Raw genomic sequence first — 20,794 nt, forward strand, 5'->3', positions numbered from 1 at the left:
CCTGTTAGTCTTGAATGAATCCATGCTCTTTTGCCTAGTTGTATCTCGCAGTGTGAGTGCGCATTCTCTTGACTCTACCTCCGGCCAGGTACAGACAACGCTCGCACAACTAAGCCCGATTGGTGTTTAGCATCGTCGCTATGGTACGCGGGTCGCCGTGGGTTGTCGCTCTCCCGAGACATTCCCGATGATTCGAATCGTATTTGCTAAATAGGAACACTGTCAAGCGAAGCTCCCTTCTCTGAAATTCTGCGCCGCGGTGTCACAATGATTCGCTGAAGATATCTGAAGTTACCTTCCGAATCAGGAAATTGATATTCTATCTCGTCGTCGACGTTGGTGTAATTAGCTGCTGGTTGAGGCTGCTGAATTACTTCCTGTCGCCATTAGTTACGCAGCAACTTGCACTGTTCAACAGTCTTGTCGTGGAGTGACATCCGCTCAAAAGGCATGGTTCTCCTGGCGCTTGAGAAAGCATGGACAAGACCACGGTGACTGCCATTTACCGACAGTTATGACTGTCGCTATAGCCGCCATGAAGTTATGAGTTGTTTCTCTTCTACAAGTTGCTCTGCCAGCTTGCTGAAATATGTACACGTTTGGTTGCCCCTATTCTTCTCCTTTTCTTGCCTCTATCTCCTGCATAGCAGTGACCCCTATTGTCGAACAAGGTTCTCCTGAGAGCCCCTTTATTGGAAAAAGAGGTTATCACCTCTATGTAGAATATAAGGGCAGAAATAGAAGAAGAAAAGGGGTTAACCTAACGTGTATATATACCAGCAACCTGGCAGGATCAGTCGCAAGGAAGACAGAGCGTTCAATACATCTCAAGTTGTTCCCCAGTTTGACACCTATCTCCTGCATAATAGTGAACCTCTTTTCCTGAAGGAAAAGGAGTGCTAGCAACTGTTCAGCACCATTAGATGTTTGTATCTTCAACACGCCAGTCATGATTGGCAGTTATGACTGTACAGCTGTAACGTGCAGAGGGTATGGCAGAGAGAAATCACGTGTACACAAGAATAGGGTGGGGAATGGCAAAGGACTGAAGCCTTGCCTTCTTGCAACTGGTGACCATCAAGTTTACATACACAATGTGGCCATTGGCCCCCACATTCAGCTCCTATACATAGTATAGTTTGTTGGCCCCAATGTTCTATGGCTGAGTCCAACCGACTGTGTAGGGTCCAAGCAACAACCATGCCGGTAGAGACAGTGAGAGAGGATATCGTTATGCGATGATGCTCATTGTAACCCCCCGAAGTCTAGGAAACCGTTCCTATTGCTTCCTTACGGAACTATAGCCACACACACAATACTACTACAAGAGAAGGTATGAAAGACTGTGGCGTTCATACCCGCCTAGTCTATGTTTGTTGTGTAATGTAGATTCATTCTTCCAGATCTATAACTATTCAACAGGCACAATTGGTTGGCCCATATCGGGGGGACAGTGTTAAGAGCTTCTTGGACCCCCTTTCTAAGAGATGTCCCATTCAACATCCGAGTTGCGCAGATAGGGGGTCATCATATCGTAATCACCCTTGGTCTCGCCTTCTGTCTTTCCGTTGCCCAAGAACCCCCATGGGTCGTCGTCCAGATAAGACATGTTCCAGTGTTCCCAGCGGGGGTATTTGATACACTTAAGGAAATGGATAGACTGAGAAAGGAGGGCACCTAATTAGCAAGACACAACACGCGGTGGGGAGTGGTTGTAGCATACCGATCCCCCCCAGCACATGATCTTACCATCCACAGTGTTGTTCTTGTACCAGCTTTTGCAGTCACTGGACCAGACACCCGTCGTATGCCATTTGTCTACGTACTCGTTGAGCTTGGTGGTGATGTCTGCAGAGACGTCCATCGCCTTGATGCGGTCTGTTTGCATCTTTTTCGCGGCCTTGATCACATATTCAATTTCGGTTTCGAGGCACGGAAGCACAGTACCGTTGCACAGATTACCTCTAGGACCATTTATGACAAAGTAATTGGGGAAGCCCGGTGCCGCCATCCCGAGATAACAGTTAGGGTTCGGGCTCCATGAATATTTGATATCTTGACCGTTGATGCCAGTGAGTTGGAAATGAGGCGTCCACGCCATGTTAAATCCTGTAGCACAAACGATGATGTCCACCTCGTGGAAGCTACCATCGCCAGTACGCAGTCCGTCGTTGGTAATTTCGATAATCTCATCATACACCGGCTCTACATTGGACTTGATGAGGGCTTCCAGATAGCCATCACCCGGTGTGAGGCGCCTGTCGATGTTTAGCTCCAGAGGAAATTTGGCCGCGTACGGCCGGAGTGAGGAGAAAAACTCGCCTGCAACCAACCGACCAAGTTGGGATCAGCTTCTTGGTGAGTTCAGGGTGGTTTTGTAGTCGTCGGATCATGTCATTTTTCATATACTTCTCTGCCATCTTGGAGGCTTCCGAGTCTTTATAAAAGATTGCGAACCCCTGGTTGATTGCGTATTCAATCTTCTTGCGGTAGTTAAGCAGGAATTCAGGATCCGACTCAAATTTTTGGATCTCATGTGGCTTGTAGTAGTATTGCTTGATATCCGGGTTGTCCGCTTCCTTGTTAGGGTGATCACCGTCTGGCAGGGCGGCATCGACCTGCACACGAGGCATCGGAGGAGCGATCCATGTTGGGTTCCTGCGTAGTCAATGCAATTCTCTTCAAGGTGCTGGTCACGTAACTCACCTCATGAAACATACCAGCTTCGTTGCGACTAAACGGATGCCTTAGTTCCATGCCTGGCTTAGCTGCGAGTCGACAGGTTCTACCTTTCTGTATTTCTGGAACGATTTGAATGGCTGAAGATCCTGTACCTAGGATAGCCACTCTCTTGTCCTTGAAGTCAACCGATTCTGAGTTTCGTCAGTACCTGAATGCATTGCTGAGACGGGTACAACCTACCGTCCCAGGCGGCTGAGTGGATCAAGGGTCCTTTGAAGGAATGCAAGCCATCAATCTCGGGCCCTGTCCATCATGTCAGCAGCCAGAATCGGGACTATACCTCGGCCGTTTCACCTACATCTCCACTTGTTGATCAAACCAGAGCCGTTCATCAAAATGTTGCACCAGTCCGTGATGACCTTGTCGCCACTCTGAATCTTCACTTCGTACTCGCCTTTCCCCTCGTCCCATTTGGCCCCAAGAACCTTGTGTTTGAGCTTGACATATTTGCGCAGATTGTACTTCTCGGCGAATCCCACAAAGTAGTCCTGTATCTCTGGAGAGTACTGTTCCAATACGGATGGTCAGCGAGTTTTTGAAGTCGGACCTGTGAGTCCTGATTCTGTACCGACTTACGGCGTAGTAAGATGACCATTTTGGATTCGGCTCAAAAGTGTAGGTGTAAATGTGAGCAGGACTGGAACATTGGTATGTTAAACTTCCGATTTAGTGATCATTATCGTGCGGACTTACACATCGCACGCACAGCCTGGGTATCGATTTTCGTACCAGGTGCCGCCGATCTCGTCATTCTTTTCATACAGCACCAGCTCGTAGTCGGTCAGTTGTCGCTCCATTTTAAAAGCTGTGCAGAGGCCCGTGGCGCCGGCGCCGACATGGATGATCCTCAGTTTCCGAGGTTGAGAATGCCATTGATTAAGCAGCCCGTTTGGAAGACGCTCGCCTACTTCAGGCTCGTGGGTGACGGCAATGGAACCCATTCTGAGTTGGATATTTGACACGGGTGTGTCTTGGACCTCACGATAGACTTGATGGAAGGTGACGAACTTTGCTCAAGGCACTGGACATGGAAAAAATCAAGATTTATAGAGATCTATCCCCGAATGTCTCATGCGGTCTGACAATGGGCCTCCTGACTGTGAGGAGTGCATTGTGGACTGAGGGAAGTTACAAACTGACATGAGGCGAGCGATGGCGAGGGATGCATTGTGGGGGGAGAGGGAAGTTGAAGTTGCAGACTGACACGGACTTGATGACCTCAGTTGCTCGGCCATGGATCCAGTAGCTCTGTGTACCAGCTCCACATCTCGGTCCCCGAATATCATTACGAATGAATCAGGCCGAGAGTGTCCGTTTTATACCGTTCTAGATATGGCTATTTAATTGAGTGGGTGGTGTATCAAATGCGGCCTTCAGAGCATTGCAGATCTCTCGCCAGCTGCCTTCGACATCTTCCTTCCGGTAGTCCTTGTCACCCTCCTTATAATGCGTAAACCCATGGATGGCCTGCGGATACTCTCTGACGGATACGTTGACGCCAGCTTGCTGTAGCTTCTCTGCGTACGCACGAGATTCATATTTCAGACAATCCATCCCTGCATTTATGACTAGAGCTGGCGGAAGTCTTAGCTGCTTCAGTAATTCAACTTCCGCCGTCAAAGGCGCCACAAAAATCTGGTGTTTATCAATGTACGGTGGGAGATACGACGCTTCCATCATTTCTGCGGCCCATATCGGCAGGCTTTTCTCCCGGACTTCTGTATCGCCCTGCAACCAGCGCTCCGAGTATGGTGATTGCAACTGGACACTGGGATAGATTAAAACTTGGAGAACCTGCCTGAAGCGAGCTCGCAGGCCATCTCTGAACTGCGCACAAGGTCCCGAAGTGAAAGAGACCAAGAGTGATAGTGCTGCTGTGAGATTCCCTCCAGCCGAGTTCCCTAGCACAGCAACCCGTGATGGATCAACAAAGAGTCCTTCACTCGTGGCGTCCTTGGAGAGAGCCCATTTCAACACGGCCCAGATCTGCAGAAGAGCGTGGGGATACTCGAAGCGTGGCGACTTTGCGTAATCCACCGAGATCACCACCGCCCCAGTCTATAAGAAAGATGACAGATTTAGATAGAGACTGTAATGTTTTGACGGGGGGTTTTGATCGTCATACCTCGTCTGCCATTAACCGATCGTTCTTCCTCCCGTCTTTTGGCTGGCCCAGCACGAACCCTCCCCCTTCGAGGACCACTACTAGAGGCAGTGGATTTTCGTCTTTTGCCGTGTCTTTGTATCCAGAAGGTAAACACACAGAGACTTTAACTCTGCCGGACCCAAGCCCCGGCGTTGGGATCTCTAAGTCTTTATCAAATCCTTCGTGGCGGCCATTGACGTAGGACACTAAGGCTCTGAGTGCTGCAGCCGTGGCGTGAAGGTACACGGCGTAAAGGAACGAATATCGGGTCCCAACTGTGATTTCTGGGGCTCTGATCGCTGTCTGATCCATAGCGATAATTTGCTTTGAGTCTGAAAGCAGTGCACGTTATTACCTCCTCGACCAAAATGCCTATTTTTACGGTCTTTGGGGCCTAAGGTGGCTGACTCAGTGACGCCGAGATCAATCAAACCGGGGCTCAATCGGTGTGACACCAGAGCGTCGAATCCAAACTCGGCCAGTAAACAAGGGCTCTGCACCGCAGGCTTACCTCAGTCAGGATGACATTGGAGGATAGTGAGCGGGGGGAATTGACCATTAAAATAATAAAGCCATGAGCTGTCGAAGTCAACTGCCTTGCAGACTAGTTTCGCTCAAACAAAAGCCGTCGAAGCTGGCACACGAGTACCACACGCCAGCCGTCACGGAAAGAGGAGCAGCTTCGTAACTTACAATAGCACCAATCGAAATGGCGACAGCAGCGGATATGAAGCAGCTCGAGAACATGCTACGAGGACATGTCTCGGCAATGGGTTATCCAGTAACGGAGATTGTGCTGTTCAAACTGGCCAAGGAGCGCGACAGCGAAACGACGGCCATGATTGAGCGGGATTTCGTGAAGCCATCGTCCATGGGCGAAGGTGTCAGGCGAGTGGGCTGGGGCTACTCACTTACCGCCCCGGACACGTTCGTGATCATGTTCTCCTGGCGCAAGATTGAGGACCACTGGGCGTTCTGGCAGACGGAAGCATTTAATCCCGTCATCAATTGCATAGCGACGTGCTTCGAGCGGGGCAGGCCGCTGGTGCGGCACTACAAGGTCGTCCCACCGGGGATGTTGTCGGAGGAGTATGTCAGACTCTTTGTCTGGGATGAAGGGGCCGACCGGAGTGCAGACGATATCAAGGACAAGGTCGCGAGCAAAGCGAGGAACTACAAGAGCAGCAAGGCTGGATTTGCTGTTGACATGGGTGAGACGACTTGGTGCTCGGTCCTGTTGGGTTATGACAGCGAAGAGTCGGCGAAGTCAGACGAGGTCACGCCACAGCTTGAAACGCATCTTCTCAAGCTCCAATACATTGATGGCGCAGACACCGCCACTGCGTGAGTTTGAAGAACTGTGTGCATATTCGGAAATCGTCTCCCCGTAACGCATAAGGAGTATTCGCGCGCTGTAGGACAACGCTGGCTACTCACTTGTTGTTCCCGGCAAGCGGCTGATGGAATACCTTCGATCTTGCAATGCTGTCTCAAAAGCATCCTGCGTACTGTGGATATTCATCAAAGAAACTGGCCTTCACCTTCCAAAACTTCAGAGACTTTGCCTGCCGCTCGATCATCTCGATCACATCCATACTCCCTGGCGGCATGCTGGTGTCTTCCGCAGCATTCCGAGAAAAATTGGGGTCGAGATTTTGCATCAGACTCAGACCAATAGCTTCGATGTCGACCTTTGTGGAATCCCGAATCAGTGCTTCTCGAAGTTTGGGCCTGGGGCTGCAGTCAGATCATTGGAGTTTGTGAATGAGCAAAGATCAGTATGTGATGCATGTGAGCTGTCTAGATACCACTGGTGACAGATGGCTGTCATCAGACTTGATCGAGATACTTTTCACTCACCAGACCAACATTCCAATGAATGACTGATGAGGCACTATGCATTCTAGTGGAGTTGGGCGTAGAAAGCTGGGGACATCTTCGTAAGCCTCCGAGGTTTGCAGGACATGCCACTAAGATTAACAGACTCAAAATCAGCTTCCACGTTGACGGATAATGGGGTAAAAGCATACCCGCAGAAATAGGTATTGCACCCAGAAAACGGCTAACAAGTTCTGCAGCGGTGCAGGTATCTCGGACACATAGTGAAACAGGCGGAAAGAAAGACAATCAACCGGCAAATTCGCCAGCAGCCTTCGCAGGGTTGGACGACTCATGTCAAATCGGCATGCTTGATGTTCTTTTCCGGCTTCCTCGATGAAAGTGAGGAATACCTTATCCGAATGACAGGCAGGAGGTCCATATCGTGGGAAACAGGAGGCTCTGGGAGTTTTCGATAGGGACATGGATCTTGGGATGGCTTCGCCGGGAGACTTGGTTAATGTGAGATTTGATTGCTCTTCGTCGTGTATGGTGACGATATCCGACATATCGTGCTGTTCTAGGTGGAAGCGGCCGTAGTCGACATGTTCCCTAGAATCGACCAAAGGAAATGGAGCCTCATTGGACGCACCGAAGTCGCCATCGCCCGAAAACGCGGCCGGCATATCTGAAGTTACCAAGCGCAGTCGATTCAACGGATTACCTTCAGTACCCATGCCTATATTCGACACAGGCATGGTGTTGTTTATGTCAGATAGAGTGTCCGGCTTTGGGGCCTCTCCAAGGTTGAACAATGTGGAGATCCAGTGGTCTTCGTCAGGATGCCCGGCATCTCCTGTTGGGAAGGGAAAAAGTTTTGATCCCTGTGCAACAAATTCAGCCCAACTCGTAACAAGGAAAAGTCACGCCTAAGTGAAACACGGCGAAAGCAACGTACTGCGGAGTCGAGACGCTGGCCTCTCTCGTCGGGAAATGACGCAAGGGAGCCTCCCTCCTGGGTTGACGGCTCAGAATCTCCTAGCAGGCCAAACGCATCGTGGACATCCGTGTGATTATCGTTGACTCCTTCGCAGACAAGATCTATCGGTGAAGGCGTGGTTAATTTTGTGGGTTCTGATGATGGAATATCATCCACGCAAACTGCCATGCGAACTCTTTCGAGCTTGGCAGTCAATGCATTGCAACGTTCTTGGAGCCGCGCCTTTTCGGTCTGCAGTGCGAGAAGTCGGTCGTCGCGACTGTTCTGGGTGTTCAGGTCTCTGACAATCTCCTCGAGTTGGCGCACATAGGCCTTTTGCCGCTGACGATGTCCCCGTTGCGCACGCCGGTCTGTTTCCCGCTTTCGTGCTCGACGAGTCGAGTCTCTTGAGGCACTTGGCTCCTTGCCTGGTAGGCACGAGCCAACGTCCGCGGTCATAGAAAACTCTGAGCAGCAAGGACAGATATAAGATGGTCCAGGGGGGAGGTTGGCTTCAAGTGGTTGTTGTAGATGCGGTACAGATGTTGATGGCGACAACAAAGGGTTCCAGTTTCTCCGCACACAACCCCCCCCCCCACCATCATCCTGGAACTAGGCCATCCGAACCATGCCGTATGAAGCTAGATGCTTCCAACCCCATATGCCTCTCCAGGTTTGGCCGGGGTGACACTTACGGCAGTCTGGTTGACTCAGCTAGCGTGGAGCCATCCGCTGCCCAAGGCTCGTAGCGAAGCAACCACGCGGGCAGATGGTCTTTGGTAATTCTGCCTTGGTCCACCTGATGCACCTCGATTAGGATAACTCTTTGCCCTGGAAGGAGTCGTGCACAGCGGAGCCCGATGGTAGATGGATCTTCAACCACGACCAAAACCTTGAATTGCACCCTAGACTTCAATGTCGCTTTGCTCCGCCGATAATGGATATCACAGACCTGAGGTAAAATGAACTGAGTCAGTCGCACCCAAAGGCACTATGAAGCTAGGAGGAATCGTTTACCTGAAGTGATCTTCCTGGCTCATCAAGGCCACCCACCGGCGGCGATTCCGGTCACCCTTTGGCACAATGAGTATCATTGAACGTCCCTCTCCCGAATTTCTCAACAGCAAATTACCATCAAAAGTTGCAGTGGTGACTGGATCAGCCTCAGGAATTGGATATGCCACAGCAAAACTCCTAGCTGAATATGGGGCACAAGTGGTGGTCGTCGACCTGGACGCGGCGCAGTCACAGAAAGCGGCGGACTCGATCGGCCACGGCGCTGCATCTCACGCATGCGACGTGACTTCGTGGACGCAACAGGTTGAGCTCTTCGAGTGGGTGGTGTCTAAGTTTGGGGCGTTGGACGTGGTTATATGCAATGCAGGCATTGACCCCGAAGTCAACAACACTTTTCCCGCTGGACATCCCACAAAAGAGAAGGCATCAAAGAGCGTCTTCTACGATTTCTCCGCCGATGAGATGGAGGAAGTGGAAGATGGCAAAAGCCAGAGATTGAAGGCTCCCCCGAAAACAATTTTCGATGTCAATCTCATGGGGCCGATCTACAACCTCAAGCTCGCAATGCATCATATGAAACGATTAGCCAAGGGCGGACGAATCATTTTCGTCGGATCAGCCAATTCCTACCTTCCTCTCTCCGACACATCATTGTACTGCGCCTCCAAACACGCCATATTGGGTTTGATGCGCTCAGCGTCCAGGAGAACAGACTGTAAGGAGGCCAATATTACCATCTCGCTACTTGTGCCATGGACTACCGTGACACCTTTGACAGCACCCATCTTGGAGCTTATTCCCGACTCCATGATAGTGAAGAGCGTCCCTGAAGATCTCGCCTGGGCCGTTGCATATCTTGTCTCGGCGGAGCCTGACAAAGTGAATGGAAAAGGTGTATGGGTCCAAGGGCAGAAGATGAAAGAAGTTGAGGATGCATACTATGATTTTACATTGACGTTGTCGGAATCAACAGGGGAGAAATGGACAGAAGAGTAGGCCAGGTCCGAACTGATAGATCTCCCAAACCGAGATATTTTTCACAAGTGCTCCCAAACTCCGATGTTAAAGAGCTCCATCGATTTAGGACCCGACTCCCTGGAATTGTCGTAGAGTACCCAGGCCATTGATGATGAATTATATTCTGACAATGCTTCCACTGCCTAAAAATTCACAAGAATCGTCGTCACGAGAGTGCTCCTCTTACGGCGCTAGCCTATGTCTTAATAGAGACTCTTCTTAATGCGAGCAATATACTAACAACGTAGAAAAACTTATAGAAGACTGCTTAATCTCAATGCGAATAGTACGATGGTATTTCGCTACAGTGGGGAGGTGGCAAAATAAATTTAGGCTGTTGGTCCCAATGCTCCGCGTTGTTTCGGACCCTTCTGGCTTCTGGCCGCGCCAGAAGGGTCTGAGCTCTAATACGTGTAATGGGCTTTTCTTAACGTTCGTCAGATCAAAAGTTTTACTAGTAAAATTCTCTGCACTTTCATAGAACTATACTTCACTGTAGCCGTCATTCAAGTCATTTAAACGTATTTCAAAAATTACTCATACTGATTATATGTCATTACATAATGAACGCGAAGGACAGGGGTTTTCGCGTGCTGGAGCTCAGACCCTTCTGGCGCCGCCAGAAGGAAGTACTTGTCTCAGTCGGCTCATCCTCGGTTGCCGAGGCAAGCCGCTGATTGAGGCTAATCTAGCCTCGACCAATCAAAAAATTCAAAAGAATTTTTGGCAAACGAGTCCGACACCCGATACGTGGTCCTTGGTGTAGCATCTCCTTCGTCCCGTAACATATAAATTACACCACCAGAAATGTGTGTATCGCCGCGTATAATGCCGAACGGATATTAATTATGAGAGAATATGTTACTCGATACTCGTTGAGAATGTTTCACAGATCCAAGAATTCTTGGATCTGTGAAACATATTAGATGCCAGTCCACTTACGATGCGTATATCCGTTCACTTCTAGTGCACATAGTAGTTCTTGTCGGCCAGATGTAGTATTAGTCTTATCGTAAAGAAGAAATGCTCGAAGTCCTTGGATGGAGTTTAGCCCCTTTACTTACTCATCCCCAAGTCTGGTTAATGGTATTGTAAAGGTGATGAACGGTTTAGCACTTGAGTGCCTGTCATGCAGGATGTCGTCGCCAAAGCTGTTGAGCAACCACCCACCAAGCTCTAATTACAAGAAAAGTTCAATGCTCTCGCCATCTTTATACCCACCCATGTTTGCTTGCCCCTTACATAATCCATGCACGTAGCGCCCCGCTACAGTATGATATATAGTACCCATCCAGGCCGGAGCAATGGATATATCTGTCCAATGAGACTCTTCCCGGCGCTGGTCGGAGCATATAGTATTGTATCACGCCTCATACCCAGGCTTCTCAACGAGCCGAGACTGAGCGAGACCAGTCGAGCTCGGGCAAAACCCTAGCTCGTCTCGTCTCATTTATGGACCGGATTAACTATTTTCCGAGGCCTTCGCCATTGGATCCAGTCTATAGACCACCTAAAACTCTACTAATCACACTCGACATCCCTCGTAACCGAGCGTGAACGACGAGCCTCGACGTCGACATGGTTCACGGATTAACATTTTTCCTAAATCACGTGCTCCCCCGGTGACCCCTCGTCGCCCATCGGATCCAGTCTATGAACCACCCAACCCTTAACGGATCAACCATTTTCCGGAACTATGTGCTCCCCTCGCCCCCCCCAGAGGGAGGGGGCCTCCCATTCGATATCGACATGGTCCATGGATTGGATCCGATGAAATCCTCCCTTTGTCACGGGACCACATGCCAAGGATTACATAATCGGGGGTTCTTCAAGCACTTCCTGCGTAGCATCCCATTTTGACTCTCTTCGTGCTACGTCTTGTACCTAGAACTCCTAGAATACATTATTGTCTCCTTGACCTCGAACCCTCACACATTGGATCCAATCCACGGACCACTTCGAGCGGGGCGCTGAACACGTGATACTTGGCACTTGATCACGTGCGATCAACTAGAGCACTTAACTAGATCTGTTTGACAACCCTCCATCGGATCCAGTCTACGGACACCCTCAGAGGAGGGGGGTGGGGGGTGTCGCACTTGTGGTACAACTCGAGATGAAGGAGCGCTCTCTGTTCCCTATCTACCTATCGAGGTGTTGAGGCTCCTTTTATAGACACACGAATGCTACACTGTTGCACAGAGCAACCATCTGTAACGTTGTTGCCCATGGAGACCTCTCGTCATCCAACACACCCCCCCAGGAAAGACATCGTCGACGTTTCAATCCTTGTTGACGATTCTTTCCTGAATATCTTCCAAATTAAGTTGCTCAACGAATGTCTGAAATTTCTGTCTAGACAGTGGCTTCGTAAAACCATCTGCAATCATTTGACTTGTCGGTAACCAATCTACACAAATACGTCGTTGTTGAACCTCTTGCCGTAGCCAATGAGTGTGTATATCAACGTGTCGTAGCTTCGTAGTCAACTTGACTGCATCTTTGGTCAACAAACGAATGGTTTGAGCATTGTCCGAATAAATCGAGGGATTCTCCTCGGTGTCGAATTGAATATGGTTGAAGAGACGATTCCACCAAATCATCTCTTTTGATGCTTGTGACAGAGCAAGTAGTTCAGCCTCTGTACTGGAAGTTGTCACAGTCCTCTGCTTCGAAGCCTTCCAATCAATCGCGCCTCCAAACAGCATGAAGACGAAGCCATTGGAGCTTCTTCGTGTGACTTTGTCATCTGCAAACGCGGCATCGGATGCACAAAGGAAGACGCGCTCAAGTGTCGTCGGAGAGTACTTGATTGCCAGCGTCTTCGTCTTGACCAAGTATTTGATCATTCGCCGTGCTTGCTCAATGTGCTTTGGTGAAGGATTCTTGAGGAATTCAGCAAGTCTTGAGCATGCATATGCAATGTCGGGTCGTGTCATGACATTGGCATAATTGCAGGATCCAACATATTGCTGATACAAGTAGACATCTTGCGCCTTCGCTTCCTTGTCATATGGAGCAAGGTCAATGTTGGCGTCAAGCGGTGTGTTCGGCAGCTTGTCTGACGGTGAGATGTTGAACTTAGTTGCGAGTTTGTCGATGTATGAATCCTGGCAGAGCCAAATCGTACGATTTCCACGATCACGTACGATGCGAATCCCAAGGAACCACGAGGCTTGGTTCAGCAGACGAAACTCGTACTTATTCGTCAATCTCCTAAGGAAGTCGTCAAACTTGCCCTGGTTGTCCTTGTGATATAGCATCATAATATCATCCACGTAGAAAAACACCACGAGCCAATCATTGCGGAGCAAGCAGTTCACTCCTGGCACTTGCTGCAGTTCCATATCTTCAAGTCCACGTGTAAACTCGTTGTACCACAGTAATGGCGCTTCCTTCAAACCATATAATGCCTTCAACAACAGAAGCGCACTATCTTCTTCCTCAAATCCTTCTGGAAACTCGACAAAAACCTCCTTGTCGAGGGTTGCATTCAGGAATGCACTAATAGCGTCAAGTTGCACAATTTCAAGGTCGAAGTATGCTGCGATAGCAATCAATGCTCGAAAGGTTCGACATGCTAACGTTGCCGCATACGTTTCATCACTGGTAAGTTGCAAATCACCACGCACACAAATACGTGCTTTGTACTTGGTGAGGTAGCCATCCTCATCAAACTTGTATGTAAATACCCATAATAATGGTAGAACTTGCTTGCCTTGTGTCGACACTCTGGGTACTCGCTTGAATGTTCTCTTGTTCACAAGCCCATCAAACTCGACTTGTGCAGCTTCTTTGAAACCCGAAGCATGTGGATGCTTCAACATCGCTTTCCAACTTCGAGGTGCAGGTGGCAAATCATTTTGGTGTATTCTTTGAGCTTTCTTTCCATTCATGAGCCCTGTCATGAAAGCTGTGTGAAATCCATTAAGTGTACTTGGTGCTTCGTCCACTGCTACCATATACGCTTGATTTCGAGGCTTACGCACTCGGCGTTGCCCTTCGGGAAGAATGTTGTGCGGAGACGTTTCTGCCGATATCTCTGCGGCGCGCGGAGCAACGTCCAAATTTCCACTTTGAGGAAGGTCAACCGATGTGTCGTCATTTTCTGCATTCTGATTGGTCAAAATTCCCGCAATCTCTGTGCTCTGATTGGTGGACGTAATCACACCCCCGGGGTGCGATTGCGGCGCAAGTTCGGGCGTGGACTCTGGCGTTGGCAACATCACATCCGACGATGTTGTACTATCTTGTTCGATCTCTTTCTGTATATGCTGTTGTGCAGTTTCCGGTGGATGGCGAATAACAATCGTGTCAGGTCCATCGGTTTCCAGGTCATAGTTGGGTTCATACGGCTCAGAATCTTGTAAGTTGTTGAAGTCGTCTAGCACTTCCATAACTTGCGGTGCAGCTTCACGCAAAAGTTGCTCAGTTGAGACATCGTCTGGATTGTAGAATCTCGTCTCGTCGAAGGTAACATCTCTTGTTCGAATGACTTGATCGGCATTCGGTTGCCATATTCGATAGATGTTTGTCGAGTCATATCCAATTAAGTAGCCGATCGATGCTCTTTCCTCAAGCTTGTTGAGTCTCGGAATGCCATGTCTAAGCGTGTACGCCTTACAGCCGTATACTCTGAGATGCGACAAGTCTGGCTTCGTGCCATGTAGTGCTTCGAATGGTGTCTTCCATTTGAGTATTCTGGTGGGAGTTCGATTGAGCAAGTATCCGGCAGCTTTGACAATCTCAGGCCATAGGTTTTCTGGCAGTCGTGCATGTATGCGCATCGCTCGTGCGGTTGCCACTATCACCCCCCCAGAGCGTTCCGCGTTTCCATTTTGCTGTGGCGTGTTGACAGCTGAACGCTCTGATGATATGCCATTATTTGTCAGTAGTGCTTTGAAGTCATTTCCAAGAGTCTTCTCCCCATCAAGGCGGATGAAAGCAACTTTCTTCTCATATCGTGTTTTGACCATGTTGACGTACTCAAACATAACGTCATTCGCAGCGGCCTTTGTTGCGTGAGTGTAAACATGATTCATGCCTGTTTTGAAACATCTGAAATGGCTCATCCACTTGTGGCCATTGTATCCTTCCTTGAACGGTATCAAGTCATACGAAACTCGAGCAAATGGCTTGTCAGGTGCCTCCTCTTGGTCGGAGCGTCGTGATATAATTTGCTTCGATTTAGCCAAGCTGCAAGCTTCACATTCAATGACTTTCGGAGCATCTCGTACTGTGATCTCAACACCGGTTGAAGCATTCGTAAGTTGGTGTATTGCTTCTTGATTGGCATGACCCATAACTTGATGCCATTGCGACGCAGGAAGGGAACGCGTCTGTCGTGAAGTGCTTGAGACAGGAAAGGCTGAATGATCCTGGCCTTTACCCTTGTCGTAGTCAAGAGTCCAATGTCCATCTAGCTCAGAGACGTGACAGAGAGGCATACCGTCTCGGTAAAGGCGACGTGTTGCCGTATCCCAGTGTACACCCTTTCTCACGAGTCTCGACAGTGAGATTATGTTAGTGTTGAAGTCAGGCACGTACGCCACATCTTGCAGTGTCATGATCCGTAGTCCTTGATCTGTGTTGACGGTGACGTCAAAAGTTCCCCAACTCTCAATGCGATACACGCCTCTACCAACGTAGAGCGATTCTGAGGATTCACGAGTACGCGTGTAACCGTCAATGTTACCGCTGTAAACGTGTACATCTGCGCCTGAGTCGAGTATCCAGCGCGTGCGCAACTTGTAGTCACTCGACATCGAATAGACAGCAGTGAACGACCCTGTTAACTTGGATGCTTCGGTCGTAGTCGTTGTAGATGCTTCATTCTTCTCGCATTCCATGGCTCTTTGCTGCTTAGTAGCCTGTTGCTGTGAGCCTTTCGATCGTGGTTGTGATGCTTCATTGCGTGCTTTCTCAACGAGCGACGCAAACTTTGCATTCTTCTTCAGTTTATCTTGGAACCTCTTCATGATCGTGGGATCGGGCTTCCAATCATTCGGTCGCAACGAGTCGACGACATACCAACACTCTCTCAGCCAGTGCTCCTCTCCACAGTGACACGGCGCCCTCGGCCCTGAACGTCCTTGGAAGGATGCGAATGCTGTGTGTGATGTCGACGTTCTTCCTCTCGCGGCTTCAAGTCGTCTGATATTACGGAACTCTTCAAACAAGTTCGTGATATCTCTCGATTCTCCTCTCAGTAGTGCGTTCGTGTGTTCGCCACTAAACTGAGGAGCATATCCTTTGACAGCTTCAAGGAAGTCATACATGGGTCTCGTACCCTGAACTTCCGTCAATTTGATTCTCTTTCCTTCATTGTAGAAGGTCTCCCAGGATTGAAGCCATTTGTCAACGTTGCGCGTGGCTGGTGGCTTCGCTAGCTTGTTGCGGTACTCATTGATCAATTCCATTTCATGAGCGCGATCTGTCGGTGCAAGGTGCTTCTTGAGCGCCCTCAACTTATCAAAAGGGGTCTTCGAGTCCTCAATGAACGTGTGGTTCGTGCGAGCGACCGAGCCGACAATCTTGTCATTCAACTCCTTCATGGCTTTGTCTTTCGCTCTCCATTCCTCAAGCTGGATCTTGTATCGATCCCTCAAGTCACGATAGACTTCGATCTCCCTGTCATCGAGACCATAAATTGTCGAGGCATCTGTGATTTGCCTATTCGGTAACGGCCTCATCGCATCCTTGGGATGAGGATACACAGGCTTCTCAAGGGTTTGCGGTGGTGTATTCCTTGACGGATCGACATACTGCCAAATATCGTTGTTCTCAGCCTTCTGGCGAATGGTGAACAACCATTCCTTCCAGTCCGAAGGTTTCTCAAGGATGACAACGACCGATTTGACAGGAGAGCTGTCCGATTGATTCAAGCTCATGTTGACAAAACAAAGTGGGGTTCGAATGTTCTAGATACTTTGAAGGAATAACGTTGTTCCGTGTTGATCGATTTCCTAATCCGATCCACTTATGCAAGTGTAGACAAGCGACTAGTACAAATTAGGCAATGGCGGCAGCGATAGCCGGGCTCATAACTGTCGCACTTGTGGTACAACTCGAGATGAAGGAGCGCTCTCTGTTCCCTATCTACCTATCGAGGTGTTGAGGCTCCTTTTATAGACACACGAATGCTACACTGTTGCACAGAGCAACCATCTGTAACGTTGTTGCCCATGGAGACCTCTCGTCATCCAACAGATACAGTTATGCTACAAGGCTACCACGCAGGCGCACGAGGCTATGAGCAAGGCTATTCGACAGCTACAGTGGGCCTGCCAAGACCGTTCGAGGGGATTTCAGGTTGTGCCATGACATAGAGCTTCTCTAAGTGGTTCATAGATTAGAACCGATGAAATACCACGAACCATCGGATCCAATCTATGAATCATCTCGGCGTCGAGGGTTGTCGTTCACTCTCGGTTACGAAGCGTCTCGAGTGCGATTAGTAGAGCCTGTCTGAGTGGTTCACAGACTGGATCCGATGAAATACTACGACCCATCGGATCCAATCTATGAATCATCTCGACATCGAGGCTTGTCGTTCACGCTCGGTTACGATACATCTCAAGCGCGAGTAGTGGTCTGTCTAAGTAGTTCACAGATCGGATCCGATGAAAGGCCGCCGCCATCGGATCCAATCCATGGATCATAACGACGTCGAGGCTTGTCTATTCCCGCTCGGTTACGAAGCGTTTAAGTGTGATTAGTACAGCTTCTCTGAGTGGTTCACAGATTGGATTCGATGAAACACTACGACTTATCGGATCCAACCCATGAATCATCTCGGCGTCGAGGATTGTCGTTCACGCTCGGTTACGAGACATCTCGAGTATAATTAGTAGAGCTTCTCTGGGCGGTCTATAGACTGGATCCGATGGGCGACGGGGGGACTTCATCGGATCTAATTCATAAATCACGAGTGGGAGCCCCGGGGAGGCACATCGTCCACGAATTGGATCCGATGAGGGTGAGGCCGGAAAATATTTGATCCGTTAGAGTGGTTCACTCATCGGATCTTGTTGAACTTCGTGGAATTGAAAGAGTGCTCTGGCTCTTCCTCATGAGTGTAGGAGAGAGCCCATCTATATATCTATCTAACGAGCGCACGTCACCATTACTGCCTGTTGATGGTGATACAGTTTATTGAGCGAGTGTTGCAATATATCCTAGTCTGTTGTAAATGATTGGCTAGCATTTGTTCAATGCTATTGTCTGTCACGAGTGGCTTTGTAGGAAGACAGGAAGGGCAGGTGTGCCGAGCACACGTGATTTCCAGGAAGGGAAGTATTTGATCTATGAGACTATGGACTAGTGGCAGGTCAGGGAGTCCATAAGCCATAGGTCAGGAGTTCTTGCCCGTATGGGATCAGGGAGCTGTCTATATAGCCGTAGTCCACACCCTCGTGTCCTTCGTAGTCAACTTCGTTCATTATCACACCCCTACCATTAGATACACCGACACGCTCTGTATCTCTACTCCCGTGCCTCAGTGTTCACAGTCCCTGACCTCAACCCACGTGACGTCCACACCGAGTGTGACCCACGTAACATTGTCCAACAATAAGATACTACGACCCATCGGATCCAATCTATGGATCATCTCGACATCGAGGCTTGTCGTTCACGTTCGGTTACGATGCATCTCGAGCGCGAGTAGTCAAGTCTGTCTAAGTGGTTCACAGACTGGATCCGATGAAAAGCCGCCACCATCGGATCCAATCCATGGATCATATCGACGTCGAGGCTTGTCGTTCACGCTCGGTTACGAAACATCTCGAGTATGATTAGTAGAGCTTCTCTGGGTGGCCCACAGACTGGATCCGATGAGCGACGGGGGGACTTTATCGGATCCAATCCATGAACCACGAGTGGGAGCCGGGGGAGGCACATGGTCCACGGATTGGATCCGATGAGGGTGAGGCCGGAAAATATTTAATCCGAAAATGGTATGTTGGAAAAATAGTTAATCCGACGGCGGTGGTTCGGAAAATATTTGATCCGTAGGGTGGTTCACTCATCGGATCCAATCTACGGACCATGTCGATGTCGAGTAGGAAGGGCGCACCCTCCGGGGGGGGGGCCATATGGTTCATAGACTGGATCCGATGGGTAGATCACGTCGATATCGAGTAGAGTGCCTATAGACTGGATCCGATGGCGACGCGGTAGGAACTTCCATATGACAATATCACGTGACTTTTGCCAAGCCGTATGCTTACGTGATCAGCTAGCACGACGGTCTTGGCGTCGCCGCACAACGCCAAGCTGCAACCGGGTGGTTCCAAAATTAAAAAAAAAAAAACAAGTTTATATTTTATAATGCCAAAAACTGCTTCAAAATTGACACCAAATCGTGGTTGACCTATCAAGGACGAAACTTCGTGGGCACACCAAGTTTTAGTCGAACCGATAGAATTGAGGGGCCTTACTAGTGTTCGATCATAGGTAAGGTAAGAGGGTTGTCCGGCCTAGATTTCTAGGTGCCCTAGATGGGTAAACGTAATGCTCCAGCCAGTGATTGTTGATGTTAAACTGAGTGATACCGAGGGGGGTTCAAACCTTCCTGTCGGTGAACTTGTCTAGCTCAAGCATTCATTGGTTGTGGCGCCCCATTTATCAGTTCGTCAGTGATGGACCATAGGAGGGGAGCTTTGGTGTTGATTATTTTTGTCGAAATGTGTGTGTTGTAGAGATATCGCCTCCTTTGTGTGTGTGTGTGATAGAAGCCCTTCAAACGGTCTTGGCAGGCCCACTGTGGCTGTCGAATAGCCTCGTGTGCCTGCCGATAGCCTTGTGTCAAACTTTGTGTGGTACAACTAGAGTTGAAGGAGTGCTCTGTTCTCTGTCAAGTTGAGGTCCTGCCTTGCATGTTTATATGGACAAAGATTGTCGCCATCTTTCGGTGTCTCCGTGTTCAGCTCGTAGACGAAACTCTTGTCTAGCTGAATATTCATTGCCACGCTGAAAACGTTGCCATATATTGTCTCACAGTTCAACACCTTATATGCCTGCGTGGTAGTGAAGTTATAAGCCGTTATTCTTCTACAACTTGTTCTGCCAGCTTGCTGAAATATATACACGTTTAGTTAGCTATCTCCTATATAACAGTGAACCCCTTTTCCAATAAAGGGGCACTTGCTACTATTCAGGCGTTCAATGAGACCTTGTGTTGGACAGGGGTGTTGTGTGTATATCCCACCATAGAAACATTGAGACGATGTTACAGATAGTTGCTCTGTGCAATAATATAGCATTCGTGTGTTTATAAATGGAGCTTCAAGTCCGGTTCACCAAATTCCGCACTACACTTTCGGTCGTCTAGTGGGCTTCGAAGATGTTTCCCTCTACTTTCTATTTCCCCATTTGTATCGAGAACATCAGCAGACGAGTCGACTCCGGGACGAGGATTTTCGCATATGGATGGACGACATCTTGCTTCCGATTATTTACGAGTATTACAGCAGTTCCCATGTCCAACACTACCCGTCGAGTTACGATCACAGTCGGTATAACGCGACGGCTCGCGGCGTGGAGACTCGTGGTCAACGAATCGATCCGATATCGCGAGAACAGCAACTCATGTCTTATCTTCCTCCGGAACAATTGCCTCGAGTCTGGGAGTCGATCTTGATCGCGGTTCAACGGCCGGCATTTCGACAGTTTCGTGATATCACGATTCTGTTACAAGCGAAAAATTTGAAAGTTTTGACCAAGGATACGACGTGGGAGCGAATGATGACGCGATTCTCCCAGTATTGGTTCGGTGCGGTGAATGAGGAGTACGTCACGTCGAACTTTTATTTTAACATGGCCACGGAAATATGTTCTACTTAAGCTTCTCGTGTGGCTTCATCGATACGCGTGCTCGATACGCAAGCCGAATTGGACGATCATCGAGACCACTCTGAGACTCTTCTCTGGAAGCGATGTTGTTTGGAGAACTGGAAATTATGGATCCAGCAGGGTCCGGCCCAAGATTCGTTGTCACTTCGGGTTACGCGGGTCCGTCCGGAAGTCGTTCGGAGTTCGGACGGAGTATCGAGTTTCTCGAGAACTTTTCGAGG

General features: G+C 49.2%; 6 protein-coding genes across 6 annotated transcripts in view; 3 read left to right on the forward strand and 3 right to left on the reverse strand.

Moving 5' to 3' along the window:
• Nucleotides 1-1,480: 1,480 nt before the first annotated feature.
• Z518_01799 (uncharacterized protein) lies at nt 1,481-3,683 on the reverse strand (the record flags this gene model as incomplete). The annotated part of the gene is made up of 9 exons (XM_013422397.1): nt 1,481-1,660; nt 1,724-2,272; nt 2,319-2,658; nt 2,707-2,734; nt 2,790-2,873; nt 2,923-2,985; nt 3,041-3,248; nt 3,319-3,379; nt 3,436-3,683. 9 exons carry the CDS (start codon nt 3,681-3,683, stop codon nt 1,481-1,483), a joined length of 1,761 nt encoding a protein of 586 aa, XP_013277851.1.
• Nucleotides 3,684-4,068: 385 nt separating this feature from the next.
• On the reverse strand, nt 4,069-5,200 carry Z518_01800 (uncharacterized protein; the record flags this gene model as incomplete). Its single annotated transcript, XM_013422398.1, has 2 exons — nt 4,069-4,800; nt 4,868-5,200. The coding sequence occupies 2 exons, from the start codon at nt 5,198-5,200 to the stop codon at nt 4,069-4,071; spliced, it is 1,065 nt and encodes a 354-aa protein (XP_013277852.1).
• Nucleotides 5,201-5,597: 397 nt separating this feature from the next.
• On the forward strand, nt 5,598-6,236 carry Z518_01801 (uncharacterized protein; the record flags this gene model as incomplete). Its single annotated transcript, XM_013422399.1, has 1 exon — nt 5,598-6,236. One exon carries the CDS (start codon nt 5,598-5,600, stop codon nt 6,234-6,236), a length of 639 nt encoding a protein of 212 aa, XP_013277853.1.
• A 142-nt stretch (nt 6,237-6,378) lies between these two features.
• Z518_01802 (uncharacterized protein) lies at nt 6,379-8,144 on the reverse strand (the record flags this gene model as incomplete). Its single annotated transcript, XM_013422400.1, has 4 exons — nt 6,379-6,619; nt 6,749-6,858; nt 6,919-7,590; nt 7,665-8,144. The coding sequence occupies 4 exons, from the start codon at nt 8,142-8,144 to the stop codon at nt 6,379-6,381; spliced, it is 1,503 nt and encodes a 500-aa protein (XP_013277854.1).
• A 624-nt stretch (nt 8,145-8,768) lies between these two features.
• On the forward strand, nt 8,769-9,698 carry Z518_01803 (uncharacterized protein; the record flags this gene model as incomplete). The annotated part of the gene is made up of 1 exon (XM_013422401.1): nt 8,769-9,698. The coding sequence occupies one exon, from the start codon at nt 8,769-8,771 to the stop codon at nt 9,696-9,698; it is 930 nt and encodes a 309-aa protein (XP_013277855.1).
• A 10,452-nt stretch (nt 9,699-20,150) lies between these two features.
• Nucleotides 20,151-20,794, forward strand: part of Z518_01804 (uncharacterized protein) — a gene marked incomplete at both ends in the record, with an annotated part of 3,456 nt that continues 2,812 nt past the window's right edge. The window contains 2 exons of the mRNA XM_013422402.1: nt 20,151-20,493; nt 20,566-20,732. Of these exons, the coding sequence (XP_013277856.1) occupies nt 20,151-20,493; nt 20,566-20,732 (510 nt within the window). The remainder of the gene's footprint in view (nt 20,494-20,565; nt 20,733-20,794) is intronic.

This window comes from Rhinocladiella mackenziei (assembly GCF_000835555.1).
Source record: "Rhinocladiella mackenziei CBS 650.93 unplaced genomic scaffold supercont1.1, whole genome shotgun sequence".
In the NCBI taxonomy this organism is placed as follows: domain Eukaryota; kingdom Fungi; phylum Ascomycota; class Eurotiomycetes; order Chaetothyriales; family Herpotrichiellaceae; genus Rhinocladiella; species Rhinocladiella mackenziei.